This window comes from Canis lupus, chromosome 11 (assembly GCF_048164855.1).
Source record: "Canis lupus baileyi chromosome 11, mCanLup2.hap1, whole genome shotgun sequence".
In the NCBI taxonomy this organism is placed as follows: Eukaryota; Metazoa; Chordata; class Mammalia; order Carnivora; family Canidae; genus Canis; species Canis lupus.
The window spans coordinates 3,284,192-3,306,945 of NC_132848.1; the positions used below are offsets into that span (position 1 = coordinate 3,284,192).

General features: G+C 58.2%; 2 protein-coding genes across 5 annotated transcripts; one reads left to right on the plus strand and one right to left on the minus strand.

Moving 5' to 3' along the window:
* The first annotated feature begins 230 nt into the window (after window positions 1–230).
* On the plus strand, window positions 231–6,154 carry NAB2 (NGFI-A binding protein 2). 2 transcript variants are annotated; one of them, XM_072842866.1, is made up of 7 exons: window positions 236–445; window positions 1,846–2,719; window positions 3,135–3,268; window positions 3,604–3,655; window positions 3,749–3,881; window positions 4,086–4,277; window positions 5,280–6,154. In XM_072842866.1, exons 1-7 carry the CDS (start codon window positions 363–365, stop codon window positions 5,387–5,389), a joined length of 1,578 nt encoding a protein of 525 aa, XP_072698967.1. In that variant the 5' UTR covers window positions 236–362; the 3' UTR covers window positions 5,390–6,154. The 2 variants fall into 2 exon arrangements, with proteins under 2 accessions (XP_072698969.1, XP_072698967.1); XM_072842868.1 differs by lacking the exon at window positions 4,086–4,277 and having other exon boundaries at window positions 231–445.
* On the minus strand, window positions 6,094–20,583 carry STAT6 (signal transducer and activator of transcription 6). 3 transcript variants are annotated; one of them, XM_072842863.1, is made up of 23 exons: window positions 20,424–20,581; window positions 19,332–19,637; window positions 16,623–16,762; window positions 16,019–16,157; window positions 15,620–15,703; window positions 15,049–15,187; window positions 14,870–14,922; window positions 14,518–14,666; window positions 13,797–13,928; window positions 13,481–13,669; window positions 13,089–13,176; window positions 12,832–12,954; window positions 12,246–12,338; window positions 11,654–11,860; window positions 10,280–10,374; window positions 10,050–10,186; window positions 9,592–9,738; window positions 9,318–9,381; window positions 9,103–9,213; window positions 8,823–8,906; window positions 7,757–7,822; window positions 7,546–7,674; window positions 6,094–7,455 (listed from the first exon to the last, which is right to left on the minus strand). In XM_072842863.1, exons 3-23 carry the CDS (start codon window positions 16,736–16,738, stop codon window positions 7,266–7,268), a joined length of 2,535 nt encoding a protein of 844 aa, XP_072698964.1. In that variant the 5' UTR covers window positions 16,739–16,762; window positions 19,332–19,637; window positions 20,424–20,581; the 3' UTR covers window positions 6,094–7,265. The 3 variants fall into 3 exon arrangements, with proteins under 3 accessions (XP_072698964.1, XP_072698966.1, XP_072698965.1); XM_072842865.1 differs by lacking the exon at window positions 20,424–20,581 and adding an exon at window positions 19,775–19,914; XM_072842864.1 differs by lacking the exon at window positions 19,332–19,637 and having other exon boundaries at window positions 20,424–20,583.
* Window positions 20,584–22,754: the final 2,171 nt, after the last annotated feature.

A 22,754-nucleotide genomic window follows, 5' to 3' on the forward strand; every position in this document is an offset into this window, starting at 1 on the left:
CCACGCCCCCTCCCCCCGGCCCCGCCTCCCGCCGTCGCTCCGCCGCGGCGCCTGCACCGCGGCCCGGAGGCCCGGGCGCCCGCCCCCCGCCCCCGGCGCCCGCCCCCGGCGCTGCCCACGCCCTCCGCCCGCCCGGCAGCCAGCGCAGCGCCGGGCCTCGCTCCCCGTGCGTCCTGCGGGGGCGGCGGCGCGGAGAGGCGGCAGGCGCAGCCGGGGAGGGGGGGGCCGAGGCACAGAGGCGCGGAGGCTCGCCGAGAGGAGACGTGGAGGGAGGGACGGAGCCCGGACCGCGGCCGCGGCAGCGCGCGCCAGGCGCCGAGCGCGGGGCACCGAGAGGGGCAGCCTGCGGCCGCCGGCCGTCCATGCGCAGGGCGCCCTCCCCCACAGCCGAGCAGCCGCCGGGCGGAGGGGACAGCGCCCGCCGGACCGCGCAGCCCAGACCCAAGTTAGTGGGCAGAGGAGAGCGGCGGGAGTGGAGATGGGTGGAGCCGGGCTCGGGAAGGGGTCCGGAGGGCGGAGGTCGGGGAGACGGGAGGGGAAGCGGGACGGGGGTGGGGGGTGGAGACTGCTTGAAAAGGGGGTGCGTCTTCGAATTAGGGGGCCCGGGGAGCAGGGAGGGAGCGGGTGAAGCTGGATGTGAAACAGTGAGACCTAATCCTCCATCCCCCGTTTACTCCGCCGCCGCGGTCTGGCGCGTGAACCCCTTGCGAGCAATGTGGGGGCCCCCGAGCGCCAGGGGAAGTCCTGGAGCTCTGGCCGGTCACGGGGCCGGGGAGGGCCGCCGAGCGCCCCGCTCTCCGTCGGTACGGAGTGCGCGGGCCCCAGGGTCCGGGAGGAGCGGCGCCGCCGAGCCCGAGCCCCGGAGCATCCGCAGGGCCGTGGAGACGCGGGGCTGGCCGTAGGCGCCCCTTCTCCTCTCTAGCTTTATTTACGGCCCGCGGAGGGGAGTTTCGGTGTGCAGCCCCTCCCTCGGGGGCCTCGAGCGTCTCCCCCGCTCCGCTTGGAGGTGTGGGTGGAAAATGAGGGAGAGGAGAGAGGTGGGAGCCCCCAGGCGGTTTTCGCCCACGGACGCTGCCACTGTAGGAGTGTGCGTGGGCGGAACGGCCCCAGAGCAGAACAATTGAGGCACTCCTCCCTGCCGTGCCTGAGCCGAAGGGACCGGACCGGCCTACCTACCCAGCAGGTGGAGAGGGTCACTGCCCAGAGAGGGGCCCTCGGAGGGGCCCTGGGCAGCCCGGACAGGGGAGGGCCCGAGCAGTCAGGGGAGCAGCTCAGGGGAGCGCAGCCGAGCTCGCCGAGTGGGAAAGGGCCACACCCCTCCCTCGCAGCCACCTGGGTAGGATGCCACCAGGCAGTGAAACTGGCCGGCAGTGGTCCCAGGAGCCCACTGTGGGGAGGCCACGGGGTCCTACGTGCACTTCAGTTTGGAAAGTCACCTTGAGTAATGCTGGAACTGCCGGGCGTTTAGGGCGGAGGGTGAAGACCCGTGCTGAGGGGAGGAGGAGGCCCAGCCATCCCGGGGGCCGTGGCTGGCCTCAGTGCTCCTGGTCTCCTTGCCCCAAGGCAGAAAAGTAAAAACTGAGAATGGTAGCGAAGAGTCTTTGGTTTCAGCCTAGACTGGGCTGACTTGTGGCTAGTCTGGTGTGGCACTGGGGTGTTTCTGCCTCTGGGTAATGCCCAGTTCTCATAGTCTGTGTTCAAGCTTGGGTATCCAGCAGAGCGAGCCTTCAGAGGAGGGGGATGAGAAGCAGGCAGGGAAGAGGATGCAGGATGAGTGTTGGGTGGGTACCCAGCAGGGGGACCTGTACTGACTGCCTCCCTCTCTACCGCACTCCTCCTTTCCAGGCCCAGTGCCCGAGCCATGGCACTGCCTCGGACACTGGGGGAGCTGCAGCTGTACCGGGTCCTGCAGCGCGCCAATCTGCTTTCCTACTATGAGACCTTCATCCAGCAGGGAGGGGACGATGTGCAGCAACTGTGTGAGGCTGGTGAGGAGGAGTTCCTGGAGATCATGGCCCTTGTGGGCATGGCCACCAAGCCCCTCCATGTCCGACGCCTGCAGAAGGCCCTGAGAGAATGGGCCACCAACCCAGGGCTCTTCAGCCAGCCTGTGCCTGCTGTGCCTGTTTCCAGTATTCCACTTTTCAAGATCTCCGAGACTGCAGGCACCCGGAAAGGGAGCATGAGCAACGGGCACAGCAGCCCAGGGGAAAAGGCAGGCAGTGCCCGCAGTTTCAGCCCCAAGAGCCCCCTTGAACTTGGAGAGAAGCTGTCACCGCTGCCTGGGGGACCTGGGGCAGGAGACCCCCGGATCTGGCCAGGACGGAGCACTCCAGAGTCCGACGTTGGGGCGGGAGGAGAAGAGGAGGCAGGCTCACCCCCCTTCTCCCCACCTGCAGGGGGAGGAGTCCCCGAGGGGACTGGGGCTGGGGGGCTGGCAGCAGCCGGGGCTGGGGGTGGCCCAGATCGACTGGAACCGGAGATGGTGCGCATGGTGGTGGAGAGTGTGGAGAGGATCTTCCGGAGCTTCCCCAGGGGGGACGCAGGGGAGGTAACGTCCCTGCTGAAGCTGAACAAGAAGCTGGCTCGGAGCGTAGGACACATCTTTGAGATGGACGATAACGACAGTCAGAAGGAGGAGGAGATCCGCAAATACAGCATCATTTACGGCCGCTTTGACTCCAAGCGGAGGGAGGGCAAGCAGCTCAGCCTGCATGAGGTGAGGACCCCACGCAGTATTGTGCTCGGCTCCCAGGTCTCAGCCTATTCGCCTTAGAGAATCTTTCCGCTCCCCAGGTTTGTTTCACTGCCCCTTGACCAGGACCCCACGCCCCCCACCCCAACGGCCCAACCCCAGCCACTGCAGTGCTGCCCTCCTCAACTAAGGGGGAGGTGCAGGCGAGAGCCCGGGTGTCCTGCTCTGTGCCCCTCAGGACCCCACAGGTGGAGGGGGCTCCCGGCGTTCCTAGGAAGCTGTGGGTGCTGGCCTCCGTCTTGGTCCTTTGGGAAGCCACGTACTATCATCTTCAGCAACACCTGAGGGGTGGGCTTCGATGTCCGATGGTGAAGGGTGAAGGGTCTGGGCGAGGCAGTGGGGAGTCAGGATTCTGACGCTCGGGTGGTCCTCTCCACAGCTGACCATCAACGAAGCCGCTGCCCAGTTCTGCATGAGGGACAACACGCTCTTACTGCGGAGGGTGGAGCTCTTCTCCCTGTCACGCCAAGTGGCCCGAGAGAGCACCTACCTGTCCTCCTTGAAGGGCTCCAGGTGAGACTCTCTTCCCCAGGTCCTTCCTAGGTTAGGATTCTGCCAAGGAGCGGGTCACAGCCTCATCTGCTGCTTGGGTGCATCTAGGCCTTATTCCTACCCACGTGTACGTCCTGTCCTGCTTTCGCCAAGCTCGCTTGTCTGAGGTCTGCTCCCTCCTTCCGTCCGCCTCAGGTTGTGTCGGCTCCCCCACAGTAGGCTCCCCCACTGTAGCGGTGTGGGAGCTGCAGACTCCTGGAGTCTTGAGATAACGCGTGCTCCTCACCCAGTTCTGCGTTCCGCCCGTTGTGTCTCCCTCCCCAGCTTCACCTTCCTTATTGCTCTGGTCTTCGCAGGCTTCACCCCGAAGAACTGGGAGGCCCTCCACTGAAGAAGTTAAAACAGGAGGTAGGTTTCCAGGGTGGCCGCAGGGGGTTAGTGCAGCCTCCCTCAACCCCCTCCCATGCTAGGTCCTCATTTCCCCATTTGGGGCATCCACAGGTTGGAGAGCAAAGTCATTCTGAACTCCAGCAGCCTCCCCCAGGCCCCGAGTCCTATGCACCCCCATACCGCCCCAGCCTGGAGGAAGACAGCGCCAGCCTGTCTGGGGAGAGTCTTGATGGACACTTGCAGGGTGAGTGTGCATCAGAATACTTTTCTTCTCACTCTGGGGGTGGAGTAGGTGGGAGGAAGGAGCCAAGAGACAACTGCCTGGAACAGGGTTGGGAGGCCCGGCTGGATGGGGGCAACGGGCCTGGGCCAATGGGTCTGCTTTGTGGTTGAGGGTGGGGGTTCCGTTGACTGTAGTCCCTTACCTGATCCATGCCCATGCCCACAGCTGTGGGGTCATGCCCAAGGCTGACGCCGCCCCCTGCTGACCTGCCTCTGGCATTGCCAGCCCATGGGCTGTGGAGCCGCCACATCCTGCAGCAGACACTGATGGATGAGGGGCTGCGGCTAGCCCGCCTCGTCTCCCACGACCGCGTGGGCCGCCTCAGCCCCTGTGTGCCTGCGAAGCCGCCTCTCGCAGGTGAGGCAGCAGCAGTGCTGTCCCCAAGCACCCCTACCACCCAGGCCCCACCCGGCAATCCTGGTGTCCTGGGGCCAGGTGGGAGGAAGAGGGATGTAGTCGTCAGAGAAAGCAGGCAGTAGGATGGTTGGGCTTCAGCCACTCAGGCCTTGGGTTGAGGAAAGGAGGATCCTGCAGGGCAGTTCCCACTGGGGAGGGGCTGATCCTAATGGAGACTTGTGAAGGGGGCACTAGGGTGAACAGGGGAACAGAAAATGGGGGACGAGGGGAACAGAAAGGGAGGCCACCAACAAGGGAAATGGAGGTAGAACTGCCTCTGAGAGGGAAGGGGAGAGTAGAGCAAGCGATAGGGTGGGGTTGCCTAGCTTGGATAGAAGTAGAGTTGCCCAAAGGGGGATGCTTTGTGTGTGGATGGGGGAAGGGAGTAGTCCGCCAGAGGGCCAGAGCGGCTGGGCTGAGAGTGATGCAGCAGACAAAGCCACCAACCCTGGCTTGGTATTTTTAAACTGTGCGTGGGTGGGAAGTGGGGGCGGGGACTGGAAAGGGGGCTCTTCTTGGGGGAGGAGCTGGGAGGCTGGCTTCCTGTGTTCCCCCTTGATTTGGCTTCTAAGAAATTGGAGGGGCATGGTAGGGTAGGTGGGGCCTGGGAGGGGGCCAGGGATGAGTGGGGGCGGCAGAGCCTGGGAGGGGGGAGGGGGAGAGGTCAGAGCCAAGCCACCCCCACAGCTCCTGACAGAACCAGAAATTCCAGCAGAACGGAGGCGGGAGAGACAGAGAAGGAGAGAGACACACAGAGAGCACTACACACAGCCAGCGAGGGGAGGGGGATGCGCACACTTGGCTACCGAACCCCCCCACACCTGTAAGCGTGCGGTGAGCAGGAGGCAATCATTCACATCCAGCGGGTCTTCGCGGTCTCCTCTGCTCCCGCCTCCTGTCCAGCCACCTCTCTGCATCGTCTACCCCGCAGCCTCCTGACCTGCCTACCCCTTCTCCCCACAGAGTTCGAGGAAGGGCTGCTGGACCGATGCCCTGCCCCGGGACCCCATCCTGCTCTGGTGGAAGGTCGCAGAAGCAGCGTCAAAGTGGAGGCTGAGGCCAGCCGGCAGTGAGGGATACACTGGTGGTCTCAGACCCAGGATTCGGGACTTCTGGCTCACACAGACTCCTACATTCTCCATCCCTGGCATCTAGTCACAACCCTGGATCCTTCCGCTGCCCTTCTCCTGCCTCCCCACCTGCTCCATGGGCGTAGAACTATGGGGCTTCAAGCAATAACGAGCAGGGGCCTGGCAAGAGGACACAAGGAGGGTGCGTGGTGCCCCTTCACCCTTGCCCAGAGCAAGGGGGCAAGGACTCTGGCTCCAGGGTATTTGGGGTTCTCCCCTCCCTTACACAACACACTCCCATTCTCTGTAGCTTCAACCAGTGGTATGAGCAGTTGGATTCAGTTTGGACATGGGGGAAAAGGGGACTTCCCTGGTAAGGTCCAACAGCTAAACATGGCAATGCTTCCCCCCACAACTGGGGGCCTGGGAACACTGGACCTGCTCCTCCCCTCTGCTCCCCCATTTTTGTGCTTCTAGTTTGTTTCTTTAATTTAACAAGTGCTGCGGTGTGCCCACCTATCGCCATCTTTCCCCCAAGTCCTCAGCAACTTTTTCCCTCCTGCCCTTTCTGGGGATGATGGGGAGGGTGGATGCGGGGTCCCCTCGACCGGCCCCCTCAGGAGGCCTGGGTTGGACTCAGGGTCTCCTGCAGCTGGGGGCTGGACCGCAGCACCTGTCTGAGCAGTTAGAGCGTCTTTCTTTTCAGATCGTGTACAGTAGATTATTTATTTTGTTATTTTGGAATAAAATTTATTTTATGGCTTAGGATCGATGACCACCCCCCCAGGGGAGAAAGGGTGGCATGGGGATGGGGGTGTGGAGGGAAGCTGGCAGTGGATGGGGAAATAGAAAAGCAGCAGCAGGTAGGGCCCCCTCATACACTCGGAGGACCAAATACCTGGGCCTGGGTCCCCGACTCACCCCCTGCCTCTGGGGAGGATTGGCGTGTTGAGGTACCAAAGCTAGAGCCACATACAGATGTCACGGCCATGTAGACCCACCGGGGCCACAGTCATGCCAAAGCCGAGTACATGTGGGTGAGCGTGCATCAGAGAAGCCCGCACACTCGCCGGTGTCTTGTTCAGTGTTTCACACTTCCAAACTTGTGTCGTCACGCAGGCGAGATCACATAGATACAGGTTTTTTGTGGCCCTAACGACTAACGTGTGTGATCTCGCTCAAGTTCACACGCTTTCACCCAGCTGGCCGTGAAGCACGGCCCTTGGGCTTCTGCGCCATCTCCTACACGTGACCTGACAGGAATTTGGGGCTGTTTGAAATTTGTTTTTTTAATCTGGGCATTACCCACATCAGTAACCTGAGTGTACAGATTTTGCCACCTCCGCTGACCCAGGTTCTGAACTGCTGCTCCATCCCTCCGCCCCCCACCCCAGCCAGGACCTGAGCCCATCCCTCAGTCCCCAACCTCTAGTACAAATGTGTGCACGTGTCTGCGTGTTTCTACATGTGTGTCCTGGGCTCTTTCCGAGGTGGGCGGAGAAGTCCTCCTCCGAGCCCTCACCTATGCTCTTGCCCAGCCCCCTTCCTACTCAGCCCCATCTTCCAGGGAGAGCTGCGTGTGTGTGTGTGTGTGTGTGCGCTGCGTGTGCAGGCGTGTTGGGGCGTGTCTCACTTTGGAACCTGAATTTCCCTTCCAGCGTTGGAAGGAGGAGGACAGAGGTGTGTGGTAGGAGGAAAGGAGTGGATAGGCTCCACCCACTGTGCATTTTCCTGGCAGTCTTTTCCTCCTGCCCAGGGAGTAGGTGGGGATAGGAGGACACTCTCCCCATCTGCTGCTTGGCAGGAGCATGGGCAGGTGTCCAGAGCAGGTCCGTGGGGATAGAAGAGCTGTGTCTCTGGGCTCTCTTTGCAGCTGGTATCACCAGCTAGGGTTGGCCCTTAGGTCCAGATGGGACATTGAAATCCCAGACTGCCCATAGTGAGAGGGCTGCAGGAGGGGCTGGGTTCCCAAGGACCCTCCCCCTGATTCCCCTTGCCCCTCCAGGAGAAGCTTGGTGAGGTCCTGTTCAGTAGGAGGCAGCAAGGGTGGGAACATGTCTTCACCGACCCTGCGAGGAAGAAGGGGAGAAGCAATAGGGTGGGTATGGCACCCACTCCTTCAGTCCCCACCCAGCCAACACCCCCAGGCGGCCACTCACCAGGTGCCCTGAGGGAACCCTCCCACCGGCTGGCTCAGGCAGCTGTCTTCTGTCATGGGCACATCTGAGCAGAGCAGGGGCTCAGGAGTGGACACGGCATGCTCCTGAGACTGGCATGGGAGCAGGCCCCTGCCAAGACCAGAAAAGGAATTAAGATGCGGGAGGGGGAAGGCATGGGGAGCACAGGGCCAGGAGGGGTGCTGTCACTCACTGAGGGTGAGGTTGGTCAAAGGGCAGGTTTATCTGGCTCAGGTTGGGGGGCATCTGCAGGTGAGATCTGGAAACAGGAAAGAGGGCACAGTCAGAGAAAGGAAGGCTAGGCAAGGGCACAGTTTTGCAAAATCAAGGTCATTAAATAAGGCAACAATTTCCAGTTCCTTTTCTTGACTCTATAGTCTTGGGTGAGCTGTGGGGCTCAGTCTTCTCATCTGTAAAATGTGTATGTGTTGGGGATTGGACTGGGGGAGGAGAGGAGGGCTGTATTAGCAAATTTCTTTATAGTTTGGGGGGAGCAGAGGGAGAGGGAGAGAAGCAGACTCCCTGCTGGGGGTGGGGGAAGCTCTCTGTGGGACTTGATCCCATGACCCTGAGATCATGACCCTGAGATCATGACCTGAGCTTAAACCAAGTGTCAGATGCTTAACCGCCTGAGCCACCCAGGCACCCCTGAATTAGCTAATTTCTTTTGGACTCCGGTGGTTTTAAGCACCCCAGTCTCCTCCCTACCTCAACTCCCAGGAGGGGAGATGTCGTGCCTTATCTACACGTTTTAATAAGCACCTGCGGTTATAATAAAAGTGTTACTTGGGGAAGAAAAGTGTCTAGGCCACTTCAAGGCCAAAACAGATGAATAAACAAAAATCCAGACAGCAGATAAATAGTGGATTTCAAGGGCAAGAGAGGTTATGTTAATTCTTAACATAGCTCTTGCTATGAGCTTTACAGGTATCACGAACTCAACCTTCACAATAATCCCCAAGGAAGGTATTAGTAGTGTTATTATCAGTATTCCCCATTTGGCAGATGAGGCATCAGAGGTAGGCAACTTGGCCAAAGTCAGTAAGTGGTGGAGCTGGAATTTGAACCTGGCTAAGTCTGGACTTATCTTAACCACTTACACTTAACCACTAACATCTCAGTGGGGTGGACAGAAGAGAGACAGTGCTGGCCTTTCGCTGCCCCTTTCTCACAGAGGAGCCTCTCCTAACAAATGCAAATGCCCATCCCCCTTGCGGGTGGATATCCTTGTCCCCTCCCCAAAAGGTTCTTCCACTTACTCCTGGAAGGTTGGCAACACATCTTCCCTGGAGAGGGCTTGGAATGAGGGCATGGAGTGAGAGTGTGGTGGGTACACCTGGGACCTGGAGAAAGAAAGCAGACCCCCCCTGATGCCAGCCCTTTTCCTGGACACCCCCAACCCCCTGTCTCAAGATAGGGAATCCCTTTCACAGAAAAGGAAATTCCCTCCCAGCCCCCGATGCCAGCTCTCCCAGCTGCCCATGCTAAGCACCTGTGTGTGCACAGACCACTCCCATTCCTGTCCCTCAAGCTCCTTACACCATATCTGGGCTGAGCTGCATATTCATGGAGGACTCAGTGGCCATTCCAAGATCGTAAGTGGGCACCATGGTAGGCATTTGGGGCTCCAGGGTGGGAAGTGGCTGGTCCCTGGAGGAGGGAAGGAGGTATGTGTGACTGACCAAGGGTTGATGCCACCACTTCTTCCAGTAACTAGTACCAGGCACAACCGCCCACCACAGCACCACGCTCACCTTTCCACAGTCATCTTGATGGTAGCTGGGACGTAACCCCTGCCATCCTTACCCATCTGTTCAGCTGTTGTGGGGAGGAAAGGAGAGCCATGGAGTGCCCCGGGACTGGGGAGGAAGGGATGTGGGAAAAGTGGGCATAGCTGATGGGCAAGTTGGACAAACAGGGCTCCGAAAACGGAGAGGTGAGTCAGGGATAACATACAGTGTGTAGGGGGAGGGGCGGTATGGAAGAGATGGGCAGAGGAAAGGTTCAGAACTGCCAGCCCCAGCTCACGCTTGTAGTGGCTCCGGAAAGCTTCATCCTTGGGTTTCTTAGGGTAGAGGTTTTTGAGCTGAGCAAGGTCCCGGATTCGGTCTCCCAGTGAACGAATGGATAGGTCTTTGGCCGAAAATGGCTGGATGTTCTCTATCTGTGGGGAGCCTACAATAGAAATGAGACCCTGAGCCCCTCTGTCCAGACATTCTTCCCCCCATCCAGCCCCTCTACAGGACCCACTCTCAATCTACCAAGGTGAGGAAGAGGAGAGTGAGGGTGGGAGTCCTGGCGGAGAGAGACCCACCCATCTCCATCCCCACAGAGCTCACAACGAGAAGGTAGGCCACAGAAGAGAGGAAAGAAGGTGGATCCTGAAGATCAGGCGTGGCATCAAGGAAGGCCAAGATATTTCCTTCCCAGAAGAAACCCCAGAGGGCACAGGCACAGAAACAGAGGACCGGCTGGGGTGACCTCACCATCCTGGCCCCGGATGACATGGGCAATGGTGATGCCCCCAATCTCTGAGTCGCTGAAGCGAAGGAGGAATGTTCCATCAGGCTCGTTGAGAAGAAGGCTAGTGACGTACTGTTTGCTGATGAAGCCAATGATCAGCCTGGCCAGGATGAAGGAGAGGATGGAGGGTAGGGATCCTGGCTGTGGAGGAGCTAGAGGTACAGCTGCTCGGGCCATTGGGGCAGAGACTCACCGATCTGACCAGTAGCTCCGGAGACAGCGCTTGGTGAGGTCCAGGACACCATCAAACCACTGCCAAAAGGTGAAGCCACGACCCAGCAGGATCTCCTGGGGAATGGGGTGGGGAGCTAGTGTGAACATAGGAGGACCAGAGCTAGGGTTTACTTAGAGCACTGGGCTGTGAGGGCTCACGCAACAGAGTCACAGAGCTGAAGGACCAAACGGGATCTGAGATCTCATTGATGACAATGGCCAATCCTCTCGTTTACCGCACCAGGCCGTACTCCAAGCCTTTTCCATTAATTAATTTATCTGACCTTTACGAGCCTCTGGAAGTAGGTCCTATAAGTATTCCACCTTACGGATGAAGAAACGAAAGCCCAGAAAGGTCAAGTAATTGCCCAGGTCTACACGCTGGTGACAGGCAGAGCTGGGATGTAGCCCAGAAAGTCCAGGCCAGAGTCCCTCATTAGAGCTGTGCTCCACCCATCGTTAATTAGGCCTCGTGGAATTGGAGTCCAGAGAAGGTAGTTTGCCAAGTGTGAGTGTCCTGCTCCCTTTGCTAACATGTTCTACGGTCATGTAGACTTTTCTTTTCTTTTCTTTTCTTTTCTTTCTTTTTTTTTCTTTTTTTTTTAGACTTTTCTTTCTTTTGCTAAGAGAGCAAGCAGTACCTGACTGCATTTACCCAGCTGGTTATCAACCGCGACATTCAGATCTTTCCCGCCCCCGCCCCCATTTCTTGTAACAGACCCGATTCTGAGCCACCTCATTTTGGAGGCAGTAAAATAGGGTAGCTAAGAGCAAGAAATATGAGGTTCTATCTCAGCCTCACCTGCTGGGGTGGGATAGAATGTTTGACAAACTACTTAACCCCTTTGAGCATCACGCTCCTTGCCTGTAAAATGGGGATAATACTAGTACCTACCCCAAAAGGATGTTGGGAGGGGTAAGTGAGAAAACACACATAAAGTCCTAGACATTAAAGTGCCTGGCGTTTATAAGGTGTCAGCACATGGTAGCTGGTATTACTGTGTATGTCCCTGTGGGATTTCATCCTGGTTTTTGCAATAGGAACGATTTTCCTGATGGGTCAAAGTCATTTTGAATCAGAGCTGTGTTTACACACAATCTGGATGAGTCATGCAAGTCACTGGTAAAGAGGGAGGACAGAGGGCCCCGGGTCCAAAACATGAGGGACGTCTCTGGGCTTATCGGCCAGGCTGAAGGGTTTTCCCTGCCTGGGGGTGACAGAGGCCTCCCTGGTGGACATGATGGGCCTTTGTGAAGACCCCAGCAGTCAATCTCTGGACCAGGATGGGAAGGCCCTGAGCGCCTCAGGGACAAAGAGCTTAGGGGCGGGAGGTCCGAACAGCAGGGGAATGACCTTGTTGAACTGTGACCAGGACACAGAACGGTGCTGGAAGGCCTCCATGCTGAGACTGTTGTCATTGAAGATCTTCTGGGCTAGGAAGAGGAAGTGCTCTGGGAGTAGCCCCCGATTGGTCCCCACTTCGGCCATGAACTTGAGGTTCAGAGTTTCACACATCTTCTCCCAGGGCACCCGCTCAGCTACCACAAAGGGCACACGGTCCTGGGGTGAAGCGGGAAGGACGGGGCACTTCAGGCTATCATCGTCCCTCCTCCTCTGGAGGGGCCTTTATCCCTCCTGCCCCTCCAGAGCTGCCCTTCCCAGGCATTACCTTCCCCCCCTCCCCCCAGCTCGCTCACAAACATGGTGCTTCTCCAAAAACAGTTTAGGGGGCTACAACATGCTAGCTGCTAAGACTGGCATGAGAAGACATCCGAAGTATAAAAGCATGAGGTTAGAGAGTATGAGGAAGGAAGGAGTTGTGGTCGCTCCCATTTGATCATAGGCCCTCCGCCTCCCCCCACAGTAGAGCCCACCTTGCCCCTGTTCCTCCCCTCCCTCCCTCCATCCCTCCGTCCCCCCACTGCCACTCCAGGTCTTTCCTCACCATCTCAGAGAAGGCATTGTCCCACAAGATGGTGGCTTTGGCATTGTTGTCCTGGTTGCCGTGGACAATGACCACCAGGGGCAGAGACAGGGCCTGGCAGGGTGAGAACAGGGGGATCTTCTTACTGGATCAAGGGGCTTCGGGGGGGCGGGGGGGCTGGCTCTGAGAATGCAGGGAAGCTACTGGATTCCCACGACATAGTTAAAAGCTGCCGGTGTATCATCAAGGGGTCTCTGAAGCAGATTAGGGCCTTACTGTAGGGAAGTGGTTGTGAGTCAGTGCTTCAGAGCCAGACCCCCAGGTTTCAAATGCCAGCTCCAACACCTGGCGGCTACGTGACCTGGGCAAACTACACAACCTCTCTGTGTTTCAGTGGACTCATGTGTAAAATGGAGCTAATAACAGTACTTACCTCATAATGTTAGTGCGCAAATTCTGTGTGAATGTGCATGTGAGAGAGAGGGAGAGACACTTAAAACACTGCCCTGGTCGATAACAAATGTCCACTAAGTGCCAGGCACTGCCACACCGCGACGCCTCAGGCCCCAGGGCTTTCCTGAGGAGTGAGGTCCAGGGCCCAGCTCACCTGGAGCTGGACGGGGAGTTTGTTGGGGCCGAGCGCGAGGCTGGTGGAGAAGAGCACGGCGCACTTCTCCTCCGTGACCGACTCGGTGCCCTTCCGCTCACAGCGCTTGATCTTCTTCAGAAGCTGCAGCGGGCGGCGAAGGAGAGCAGGAGTGAGGACAGAGGGTTTCTCCTGGGTTCCCAATAGCCTCTCGACACCTCCCTCATCTGGGGAGCCCTGCCCCCCTCTTCACCACCACTGCTCCCGGAAGCCCTCACCAGGTTCTTGAACAGGGCCGAGCAGCAGTTCCCAGGAATGCTGTTCTCCAGGGCCACCGTGTTGTTGATGATTTCCCCGGTGCTTTCCCTGGGGGGGGGGGGGGAGTGGGCCAGTTGGGGGAGGAGCCTGTGTCCAGGGGTGAGAGGCAGGAACTACGGCCCCAAGTCTCCATCTCCCTGTGTGGATTCTTAAGGAGAGTCCTCATTGTGGCCGAATCATGATTCCCCATCCCATTCCAGCCCTTTTGGGTTCTTCCTTTCCTCTGCCTAGACATCCAGGGTCCACACACACCCTGGCCCTCCCTCCTCATCACCCTGCCCTTCATGGTACCCCCCACCCCAGGCTCCTCCGGCCTCCACCAACCCCACAGGCGTCTGCCAGCCCGACTTACGCTCCAGCCCCCGGCCCCTGGGGCATGCTCAGCTCCCTTGCTTGCTTCTCAGTCACCATGTCGGCCCTGACCAGCGGAGGCTTGGCGGGGGCCCCCAGGAACCGCAGGCCCAGTAAGAATCGAACCCCAGCCTGGAACTTGGTCTGAGTCTTCAGAACCTGGGGGGGCTGCTTCTCCACCAGGAAAGAGCTGGACGGAGTGAAGACCCGGGGGAGTTAGTGGCTGGGCCCCTCCTGGTACCCTTCCTTCCCACAGCTCTAACCCTCTTCCTTTCGTGGGCTGTGCTCTAAGCCAGGCTGGGGGCCTGCGGGCATACCTGGTGACGAGGCTTCGCAGGACTTCATCCAGCCGGCTGCTCAGCACCGCCCGGGCCTTGGGCTCAAGCTCCCCACCAGCCGCCCCCACCTCCTGCTGCAGCTGGGAATAGATGTCCACCAGGCTCTCACACCTGGGGCCAGGACAGTGGTCAGGGGGCACAGAGCTCAGGCTGCCCGCTCCAGCACAAACCCCCTGCCCCTAAACCCAGAAAGAAAGCAGGATAGTGTACGCAGAGGGGTGGAATGTGCAGTAGGCGTGGCTGCAAGTCACCTGGGCTGAAGGAGCTAAGGAACCTGCCTTGACTCTGGGTGTGAGGTTCCTTCTCTGTGCCTGGACCCCTGCAGAAACCCAGCTGCCTCTTCCCCAGGACTCTGGTACCCAGGTCAGCTGCCAGCGCGTATGGTACTTTTGCGCAAATTGAAAGGTGCCTCCACCCAACAGACCAAATAGGAAAAGGCTTCCCATTCCTCTGAGCAAGGGGCTTGAAGAGAAAAGCATGGGCCGGATGAGCTCCCGCTCACACCCCCGGCCCTGGGCACACTTGTGCAGGCCGTGACCTGACGACAGTGGGCACGGCCCTGCTGGGATTGGCTTCTCTGAGTCTTGGCCATGCCAAGGCCCGTTTGCCTGGTTTATCTCTCACACCTGTGGGTCCTCCAGCAGGGACAGCAGGCACTCGCCCCCAGTCCGCCCTCCAATCCCGTCAGTCTTGCCCCAACCTCTCTTGTAGTGGTGCCAGGCTTTCCTCAAAGGGTGCACCATTCCCTGCCAGCTGCTGCTGCCGCTTCCAAATCTGGATTCTCTTCAGCACCAGGGCCTGGGCTGCCTCCAGCTCCCCAACAGTCTCCTGCAGCAATGTGGCCAGGGCCTGCGGGCAGGGGAGGCCTGAGCCAGGGCTCCTCACCCGGCCCCTGAGGGCAGGCCTCTTTCCCACTGCTCAGGCCCTCAGACTGTCCCCTACCCAACCGAACTGGTGTCTCTCTGACACCTAATCTCCATCCCTCCACAGAGTTGAGATCCCTCAAGCACTGTGCTCTGAGCTCAAACTCCACCTCCCCATTCATCACGTACCTCCCTTGGCCCAGTTCCATTGGCAGGAGCATCTATCAGGCTGCGCAGAGACACTGAGGGTGAGGGCAGAAATCCGGGGTACACATAAATTTGAGGTTCAGTCAAGGGTAAGGGCCAAGAGGGCATCCTACCCACCCACTCCCCAGAACCCTCTTAGGGGGCCAGCCCCGAGCTCCCACCTTGGCCAGCCTCAGCCCCTGGCTGCAAGGCTTCTCGGAGAAGGCGAGTTTCCCCCACCCGGTGCTGCAGCCTTTGCAGTGCTGTGTTAAACTTCAGTTCCTCCTGCTTCCAGTGGAAGGGCATTGGCAGGTGGCGGAACTGCATGGGAGGGACAGACGCCCAGAGGTGAGATACTCTGTCCATCTGTCTACACTAGGCCTCCACTCCAGAAAAGGGTACCTGCTGCCATGCTCCGCCAGAAGGAAACAAACTACCTCTCTTGTCTGGCTCCCTTCCGCCTTGGAAGGATCTCCCTGACCTGGAATCTCTCACGGATAGAACTCTCTCCGGGCAGAATCAGCTTCTTAGCCCTTACCCTCTCCTCCCCAGGCCTCTCTTCCTTCAGTCCCTCCTTCTGACACTTCCCTGAGTGTGGCTTGGGGGGGTGTTCTGACCCCCAGAACCTCCTTTGGTCATCCTGGGCCTAAAACATCGAGCCATCTTGTAGTTCAAATTCCTTCTAGTTTCTCATGGCTCAGGCTAAAGTCCCAGGGAGATGAGCTGGGGTGGGAGGTGGGGTATTAGCATTACCTGTTCCATAACAGCTTTTTTCTCCCCTTGAAGTATTTGTCTAAAAGTGGCCACCAGCTTCAGGGGGTCCCTTTGATATATGCTCTAGAGAAATGAAAAGTGGCAGGCTGGGTTAGGCTGGCTCTCACCCATGTCCTCCCCCTCCAATCCACGCCCCTCCCCTCCAATCATAAGCACACCGCACACAACTCCGAAGGGCAGCACCACTGTAGAGGCCAGAAGTTTTCATGCATTTGCATGCTTTTAAAACCCAATTTGCATGCTAGCTAACAGCTAACCAGGGGAACACCAATTTGCTTCCAGCATCCAAACAACTTCTTCCAGTGTCCAAGGCTGACCCCAGCTCCACTCCAGCCCCACCCAGCCTCATCCCCTTCCCTCCTGATCCCCGACCCCCACCTCCAGGGTGCTGATATGTTGCAAGATGGTGCTCCCCTCCCCCTGCTTCCCCGCTGAAGCCTGAAGACGCTGGACAGTGGCGGAAAGTAGGGCGCTAGCCATGTTGCAGCAGAAGGTGTCTGAGCCGACCAGGAACTCCCTGTGGGAAGATCAAGATGAGGTGGCCTCAGGTCAGGGTTTCTTCAGCTCTACTGACCTTCCGTGCCTCAGCAAAGGCTCAGCGGCTCCTTCCCAGTCCCAGTCTCCATCCAGGCCCCGTACAGCCTCATCCAGGCCCCGTACAGCCTCCATCTAGGCCCCGTACAGCCTCATCCAGGCCCCGTACAGCCTCCAACTGGGCCTTTTCCCCCAGTTTTCCAGCTACTATGGGAAGTGCCCTTGCCCCAGTCCCGACCTCCAACCCCTTTGGCTGAGGCTCCTCAGAGGGGCCACTCCATGTGTCAACGTGCACTTCTGCTTGGTATGCCACAGACTCCCCACTAAATCTAGGCCACCACGTAGGGAATAACACGTCCCAAGTCCCAAAATGGGACAGAGAAAACCTACTGAGAGGGAAGGTGAGTGGGAGGACCTGGAGGATGAGCATGGGGCAGATAGGACTCACCAGGGCTGGTTCTCTAGCCAGTCACTCAGGAGATGCCGCAGGTGTTGGGGAAAGTCGACATAGAGCCGCTGCAGTTTTTCTGGGGGCATCTTGGAGACCAGACTCCACAGAGACATGATCTGGGGTTTGCAGGGTGCCTTCTGGAAAGGAACAAGGCCACTCTGAGAGGCACCCAAGAAAGTTGGCCTATGTTCTGGGGACAGCCAGCAATGTCCTGCAGACCCCAGAGGCCATCCCCACCACCCCTCACAGCCAGACAATCTCAAACTGGGGACATCTTCAATCAAGGCCTGAAACAAAGTAATCCTTTCAGTGGTGGACAAAGGGGTGAAGGGGTGGGAAGAGCTGAGCTGCAGCCAGAGGGCTGGGAAGACAGAGGAGGTGGGGAGAATACGGAAAGCTCTCTGAGAGAAGGCTGAGGACATGAATTGCAGTTCTGAGCTGGCTCTGGTTCCGTGGGCAAGGAACCTCCCCACTGTGAGCCTTGATCTTCTCATCTCATAAAATATGAGGCTTGGAGGAGTGTAGAACTTTCCAAAAATTTTTAAAGTAGTAGACAATTTTGGTTTTTAATCTGTGGAATCCCAGTTATATAAAAGGTATAAAACTGGGAGTTCCTCTGTTGAAAGCAAGTGTGGTTGGCCTGGAACTCTACTGCTTCTACTTCCCTCTCCCTACCTCCTGACCCCAAAGGTATCCCTAGAGAAACCCTTCAAAATCCCAGGGCTCCACGAGAAAATTTGAAAACTACCAGGCTGGATGATGAGACAGAGAATGGGAGAGCATTAATAGCTACCGTTAATTAAGCACTTACTATGTCTGAGGCATTACATAAAGCTTATTATCTATAGCTTTGCAGTGATTTTTAAAATATATGACTATGCCTTTTCATAGGTGAAGAAATTGAGTCTAGAGGAGGTTCTCTAACTTGCCAAGTCCACTGAGCAAGTGAGTTTGGAAATCAGGACTTGATTCCAAGGAGTAACCAACCCCGTGCTGGGGGCGCCTTCCACATCCAGATGCCATCACCCTAAGAGGAGGGGCTGTGGGAGGAGAGTTGAAGAAGCAAGGTGGAGATGGAGGAGAGGGAGAAGCAGAGAGAACTTGGGAAGAAGGTGGGAGAGACTGGAGAAAAAGTAGGGTTAGCAAACGCCTGGACTGAAGAGCCTAGAAGCTGGGAAGAGGAAGCTAGAGGCTGGGCTACAGGCCAGGGGCAGAAGAGAAAAGAGGGAGATAGTTGAAAGGAGGAGATGAGAAAGCCAGGGCAGGGGGTTGCAGTCTCATTTCTGGGTGGGCTGCAGGGTGAGGAGGGTGTACTAGAGTTTTCCCAGGGGTCTCTCAGGGCATGTTTCCCATAATACCCCTTTCTTAGAGAGGAGAGAGAGGATGGGGATGGAAAGTCCCCGAGTCACCCCCTACCCTGTACCTCCAAGGGATAGAGGGGCCTCTTGTCCGGAGGCTCTTGCTCCCCCCACCTTCTGGCCCCTCTGGCTCTTTTCCACCAAAAGCACAATCCTCCCTGCGGCTCAGGGTCTTCCAACAGGCCTTTCCCTACCACCTCCCGCCCTGGATTGGGACACCTGTGTTTCAGATTCGAGGGAGGACTGCACTCCTCTCTTCTCTCTTCCCCTCCTGTCCCTCAAGGCGCTCAGCCCTTTGACCCTCTCTCCCTACCCCAGTGGGGACTGAGGTAACCCACGAGCAGAGCAGAAGGCAGTGCCCCCTTCCTGTCTGCACCCTGGTTGAGTGACACCCCCCTTTGCTCCTCCGGGCGAGGCCTCCTCCGGGCAAGGCCCTGGCCTCCGTACTGCATCGCCAGACCTCGGAGGCCACCCTGCAGCAAGGCCGGGCGGCGGGCCCCCCTCGGCCGGAGCCCCCCAGGACCGCAGGGAGGAGGAGCCGCGGCGGAGGGGCGGGGCCAGCGCGCCCCAGCACTGCCCACCCGGGGAGGCGCCGCGCGCGGCCACCGTCCTCCCCAGCGCGCTTGGTGGCCCCGACCCCATCACCTCGGTCCCTCCGTTCTCGAGCCCTCGGCCCGCGGGACCCGAGGATCAAAAGTCCAGAGCGCTCCTCAGAGCCGCGCGACCGGCGGGGGCGGGGGCTGGGGGCCGGGGTCGGGGGGTCGGGGCCGGGGCCGGGGCCGGGGCCGCGGCCGGGGGCGGGGCGGGGCGGGGGCGCGGAGCCTCCCGCGCGGGGAGGGCTGAGCCGCGCCGCCGCCGGGCAGCCTCGGCGTCTACAGCAGCCAAGCGTGGAGCGCTTTTCAGGGGGAAATTCCCCCTTCCCCGGGGCACCATGAGGTCTAGGTCTGGGGCTCGCTCACCCCCAGCCACGCCCTGGGCGCCGAGCTTTGGGGGATCGGCAGGGGCTTGCCAAGGACCCCCTGCCCCGGGCCGCAGCCGCCTCTCCTCCCCCGGCGCAGGGCCGCCTCCTTGCCCTCCTTTCCGCGTCTCTGCGGGCCCTGGAGGGGCGGGGGCGGGGGTGTGGAAGAGTGGCCCACGCGGGGAGGTGGGAGCGCGCGCCCTACCCACCGCGGCCCCCCGACTGTTGAAGCCTGCCCGCCCGGCCCCCGGGGAGCAGCCCCCGCGCCCCGTGCGCCCCGCCCAGGCAGGCCCGAGAGGACCCCCGCCCGCCCGCCCGCCCGCCCGCCCGGCCCCCCGGCCCCCGCCCCGACGCCGGAGCTCCCCCGCCGCCCTCGAGGCATCCCCTCACCTTGGCAACCCCCCCTGCCGTCGTCTCCCGGGCTCAGCGGCCACCGCCAGGCCCCATGGGGCTGCAGCTCCGTCCGGCGGTTCCGGGCTGGCCCTGCTCGCACCCCCCTCCACCGCCACCGCCAAACAGCGCACACACACGCACACGCACACACACACACACACGCACACACACGCACACGCACACAACCTCTCCCGTCCTTCCTCCTCGGTGTAAGCACTGGCCGCCCCAGCCCGCTGTTTCCGGCTTCTCCGTCTAACCAGGTCCCTCCCTGGAGCTCTGACGACACAGAGAAGAGAAAGTGGGCTGGAGGAGGAAGAGGAAGAAAGTGGGGTGAGCGTGTGTGCCCTCCTGTGCCGAGTGGGGGAGCACGGGGTCGAGGCAGCCAGGGCTGGGGCTCCCGGCCTGGGACCAGACTGGCGGGGCGGCTGATCCCCACTTACTGCGTCCCCTCAAAAGCGATTAACTTTTCTCCAGAAAGTCACCTAGTGCCAAACAGAGCCCCGTGGCCCCAAACTGTGTCTCCCATACTCGAACTTTTGCAGGGGCCCGCGGTCTGGGCTCAGGAGGAACTGGGCACCCCAGGGCCTCTGGAGAAGCAAATCCCTCTGGGCTCTGCGCTCCCTCCAGTGGAGGACCCTGAAAAGCAGCCAGGGAGCTCCGAGCTGCCCGGAACGCCTAGGTCCTCCTCCCCTGGCGGCGGGGCGCCTTGAGGTCGCGTGACCACTGGTGCAAGGCAGTGGGGGAGGGAACCTCACGACTCAGAATTCTGGAAGACTCCAGGAGGAGTTTCTTGCCCTGAAAACCGTCTACAGCCCCCTCCCTACAGGGTCCTACTCCTCAGACCCTGGTGGGAGCCAGCACCACCCGGAGCTGCTGCCTGCAGGTTCCCAAGGGCCAAGTTTGAGTCGGAATCTGCTGTGCAGCCTTGGCAAAGTTCCTGTTTCTGTGGTAAACACTGAGACACACCCAGAAACAAACACATACATGTACAACTTCCCTGCCCCCCCCCCACGCACACACACGTGGGGGCACGCTCACAGACATGTCAGCCCTCCGAGCCACAAGCAGTCACAATGAACACAAACTCACAAACACAAGTCGCGCTCAGCTTCTGAGTCATCGTCAGAACTAGTGGATGGTTTTTGCAGCTTTTGCTCGTGGAAGAGCCGAAGGAGGCCAAGGGGCCTAGAGAGGCCTCCGGGCCCCCAAACGTGAGAGACAAGATGTATAGAAAGGGTGTCTCTGGGGACCCCCCCGGAGATGGGAGGAGGTTTCTACTCCCCTCTTCCCTCCCTAAACAGGGCTGGGCTGAGGGGCCAAAGCTAGGCCTATGCTGCCCCCTGGTGCTTGAACTGACTCCTAGACCCCAGCTCCCCCTCCCCCTCCTCTCCTTCCCCATGTGGATGAGCATGTGTGTGCAAGAGTGCACGTGTGCATAGGGGCCCCGGCCAGGCAGCAGAGAGTAGCAGTTAACAACTGGGAGTCTGGAGATAGGCAGATTGGGTTCAGATCCTGCCAACGCTGCTAATTGCACAACTCTGAGCACGTTACTCTTTGGGTTTCAGTTTTGTCATCTGTAAAATGGAGCAAATGATAGTCTTAACTCATAAGGTTGTGGGATTGAGATAACAATGATATACGTGCAGGCTTAGAGCAATGCCTGGCATGCAGTGTTAGGCACTACTGTATGGGCCAGAATAAGGCAGATGTGAGGAAGGCAGACGGGCTTCCCTCCTACACAGGTGTCCCGGGTCCTGGACTAATAATACTGCCACAAAGACAGAGATATCTGAGGTGTGTGTGTTTCCGTGTTCACTGTGTCTGGAAGGCAGTGAACCGAAGACACTGTAGAGCAGGGGTGGAGATGGCAGGCAGGGAATCTGCCCATGGGTTTGTATGACCAGCAATGCTGGGATTGCGGTGTGGGCACAAGGGTGCTCGAGACACACGTTCCCGGGTGCCCACTCTGCCTGCGGACATACACAGACAGTGGTTGAATTCCTAAGAGTCTCAGAAGGTCCAAGTTCCCCCGAATTCTGGCAGGAGAAGGGGAGGATTGAATGAGGTCTCTAACTTTGGCTCCTTTTGCAGGGTAAAAAGATGAGCAAGTGCTGGTTGGAAAACAATATTTATTGCCATCCTCTTTAACTGATTGCACCAATGGGGACACTGTGGTGTCATGGAAGAACCTAGAATTAATGAACTAATTAACTAATTAATTTCTTATGGATGTAGACTTTAGAGGCAAATCTGAGTCCACGTAAGACTTTTGTGACTGTGTGTCAACCCCTTAAATGCAGACAACAGTTTAGCAAAACTCAAGGGGGCACTCCTCTTCAGGTTGTGCAATTGTAGGGTTACCTAGACTTTTAGTAATAACACTCCCACTTGGGTGACCCTGGGAGTGAGTGCCTTGCTTGCCTCACCATCCTCTGGGCCCTGCCATTCCACCAGGTGGTCATATATAGATTACCCCAGAGGGACTCCTAGGTGGCTCAGCGGTTGAGTATCTGCCTTTGGCTCAGGGAATGATCCCAGAGTCCCGGGATTGAGTCCCACATCGGGCTCCCCGAAGGGAGCCTGCTTCTCCCTCTGCCCTTGTCTCTGTGTCTCTCATGAATAAATAAGTAAAATCTTTAGAATAAAATAAAATAAAAAACTTGAGGTCTTTAAGGGGCAGTTGGTAAGCCAATAGCGAGTCACAAAATCAATTCGTAGAGTGTTTTCGTTTGCTAGGACTGCCATACAAAGCACCACAAGTTGGGTTGGCTTAAACAATAGAAATGTTTTATCTCACAGTTCTGAAAGCTGAAGGTCCCAGATCAAGGTGTTGGCAGGGTTGGTCCCTTCAGAGAGCTGTGAGCAAAAAAATCTGTTCTCGGTATCATCCTTTGACTTATCTATGGCCGTCTCCAGGTTCACATTGTGTTCTCCCTATATTTGAGCCTGTCTCCAAATTTCCCCTTATCATAAGGACACCAGTCATATTGGCTTAGGGCCCATCCTTAATGACCTCATTTTAACTTGATTCCCTCTGTACAGTCCCTATCCCCAAATAAGGTTACATTTTGATATACTGGGTGAACCTCAAGTGAAGATGCATTTTTGAGGGACATAGGAACTCAACACATGAAAATACAAATTAAAACAATTTTTGAGGGGTGCCTGGGTAGCTCATGCAGGTAAGCATCTGACTCTTGATTTTGGCTCAGGTCATGATCTCAGGGTCCTGAGATCGAGCTCCCAAGTTGGACTCTGTGCTCTGTGTGGAGTCTGCTTGTCCCTCTCCCTCTGCTCCTTCCTTTACTCACTCTCTCTTGAATAAATAAATAAATAAATAAATAAATAAATAAATAAATAAATAGGCTATCTTTTAAAAATGTTGTTTTTTTAAAGAAAGATTTTATTTATTTATTCATG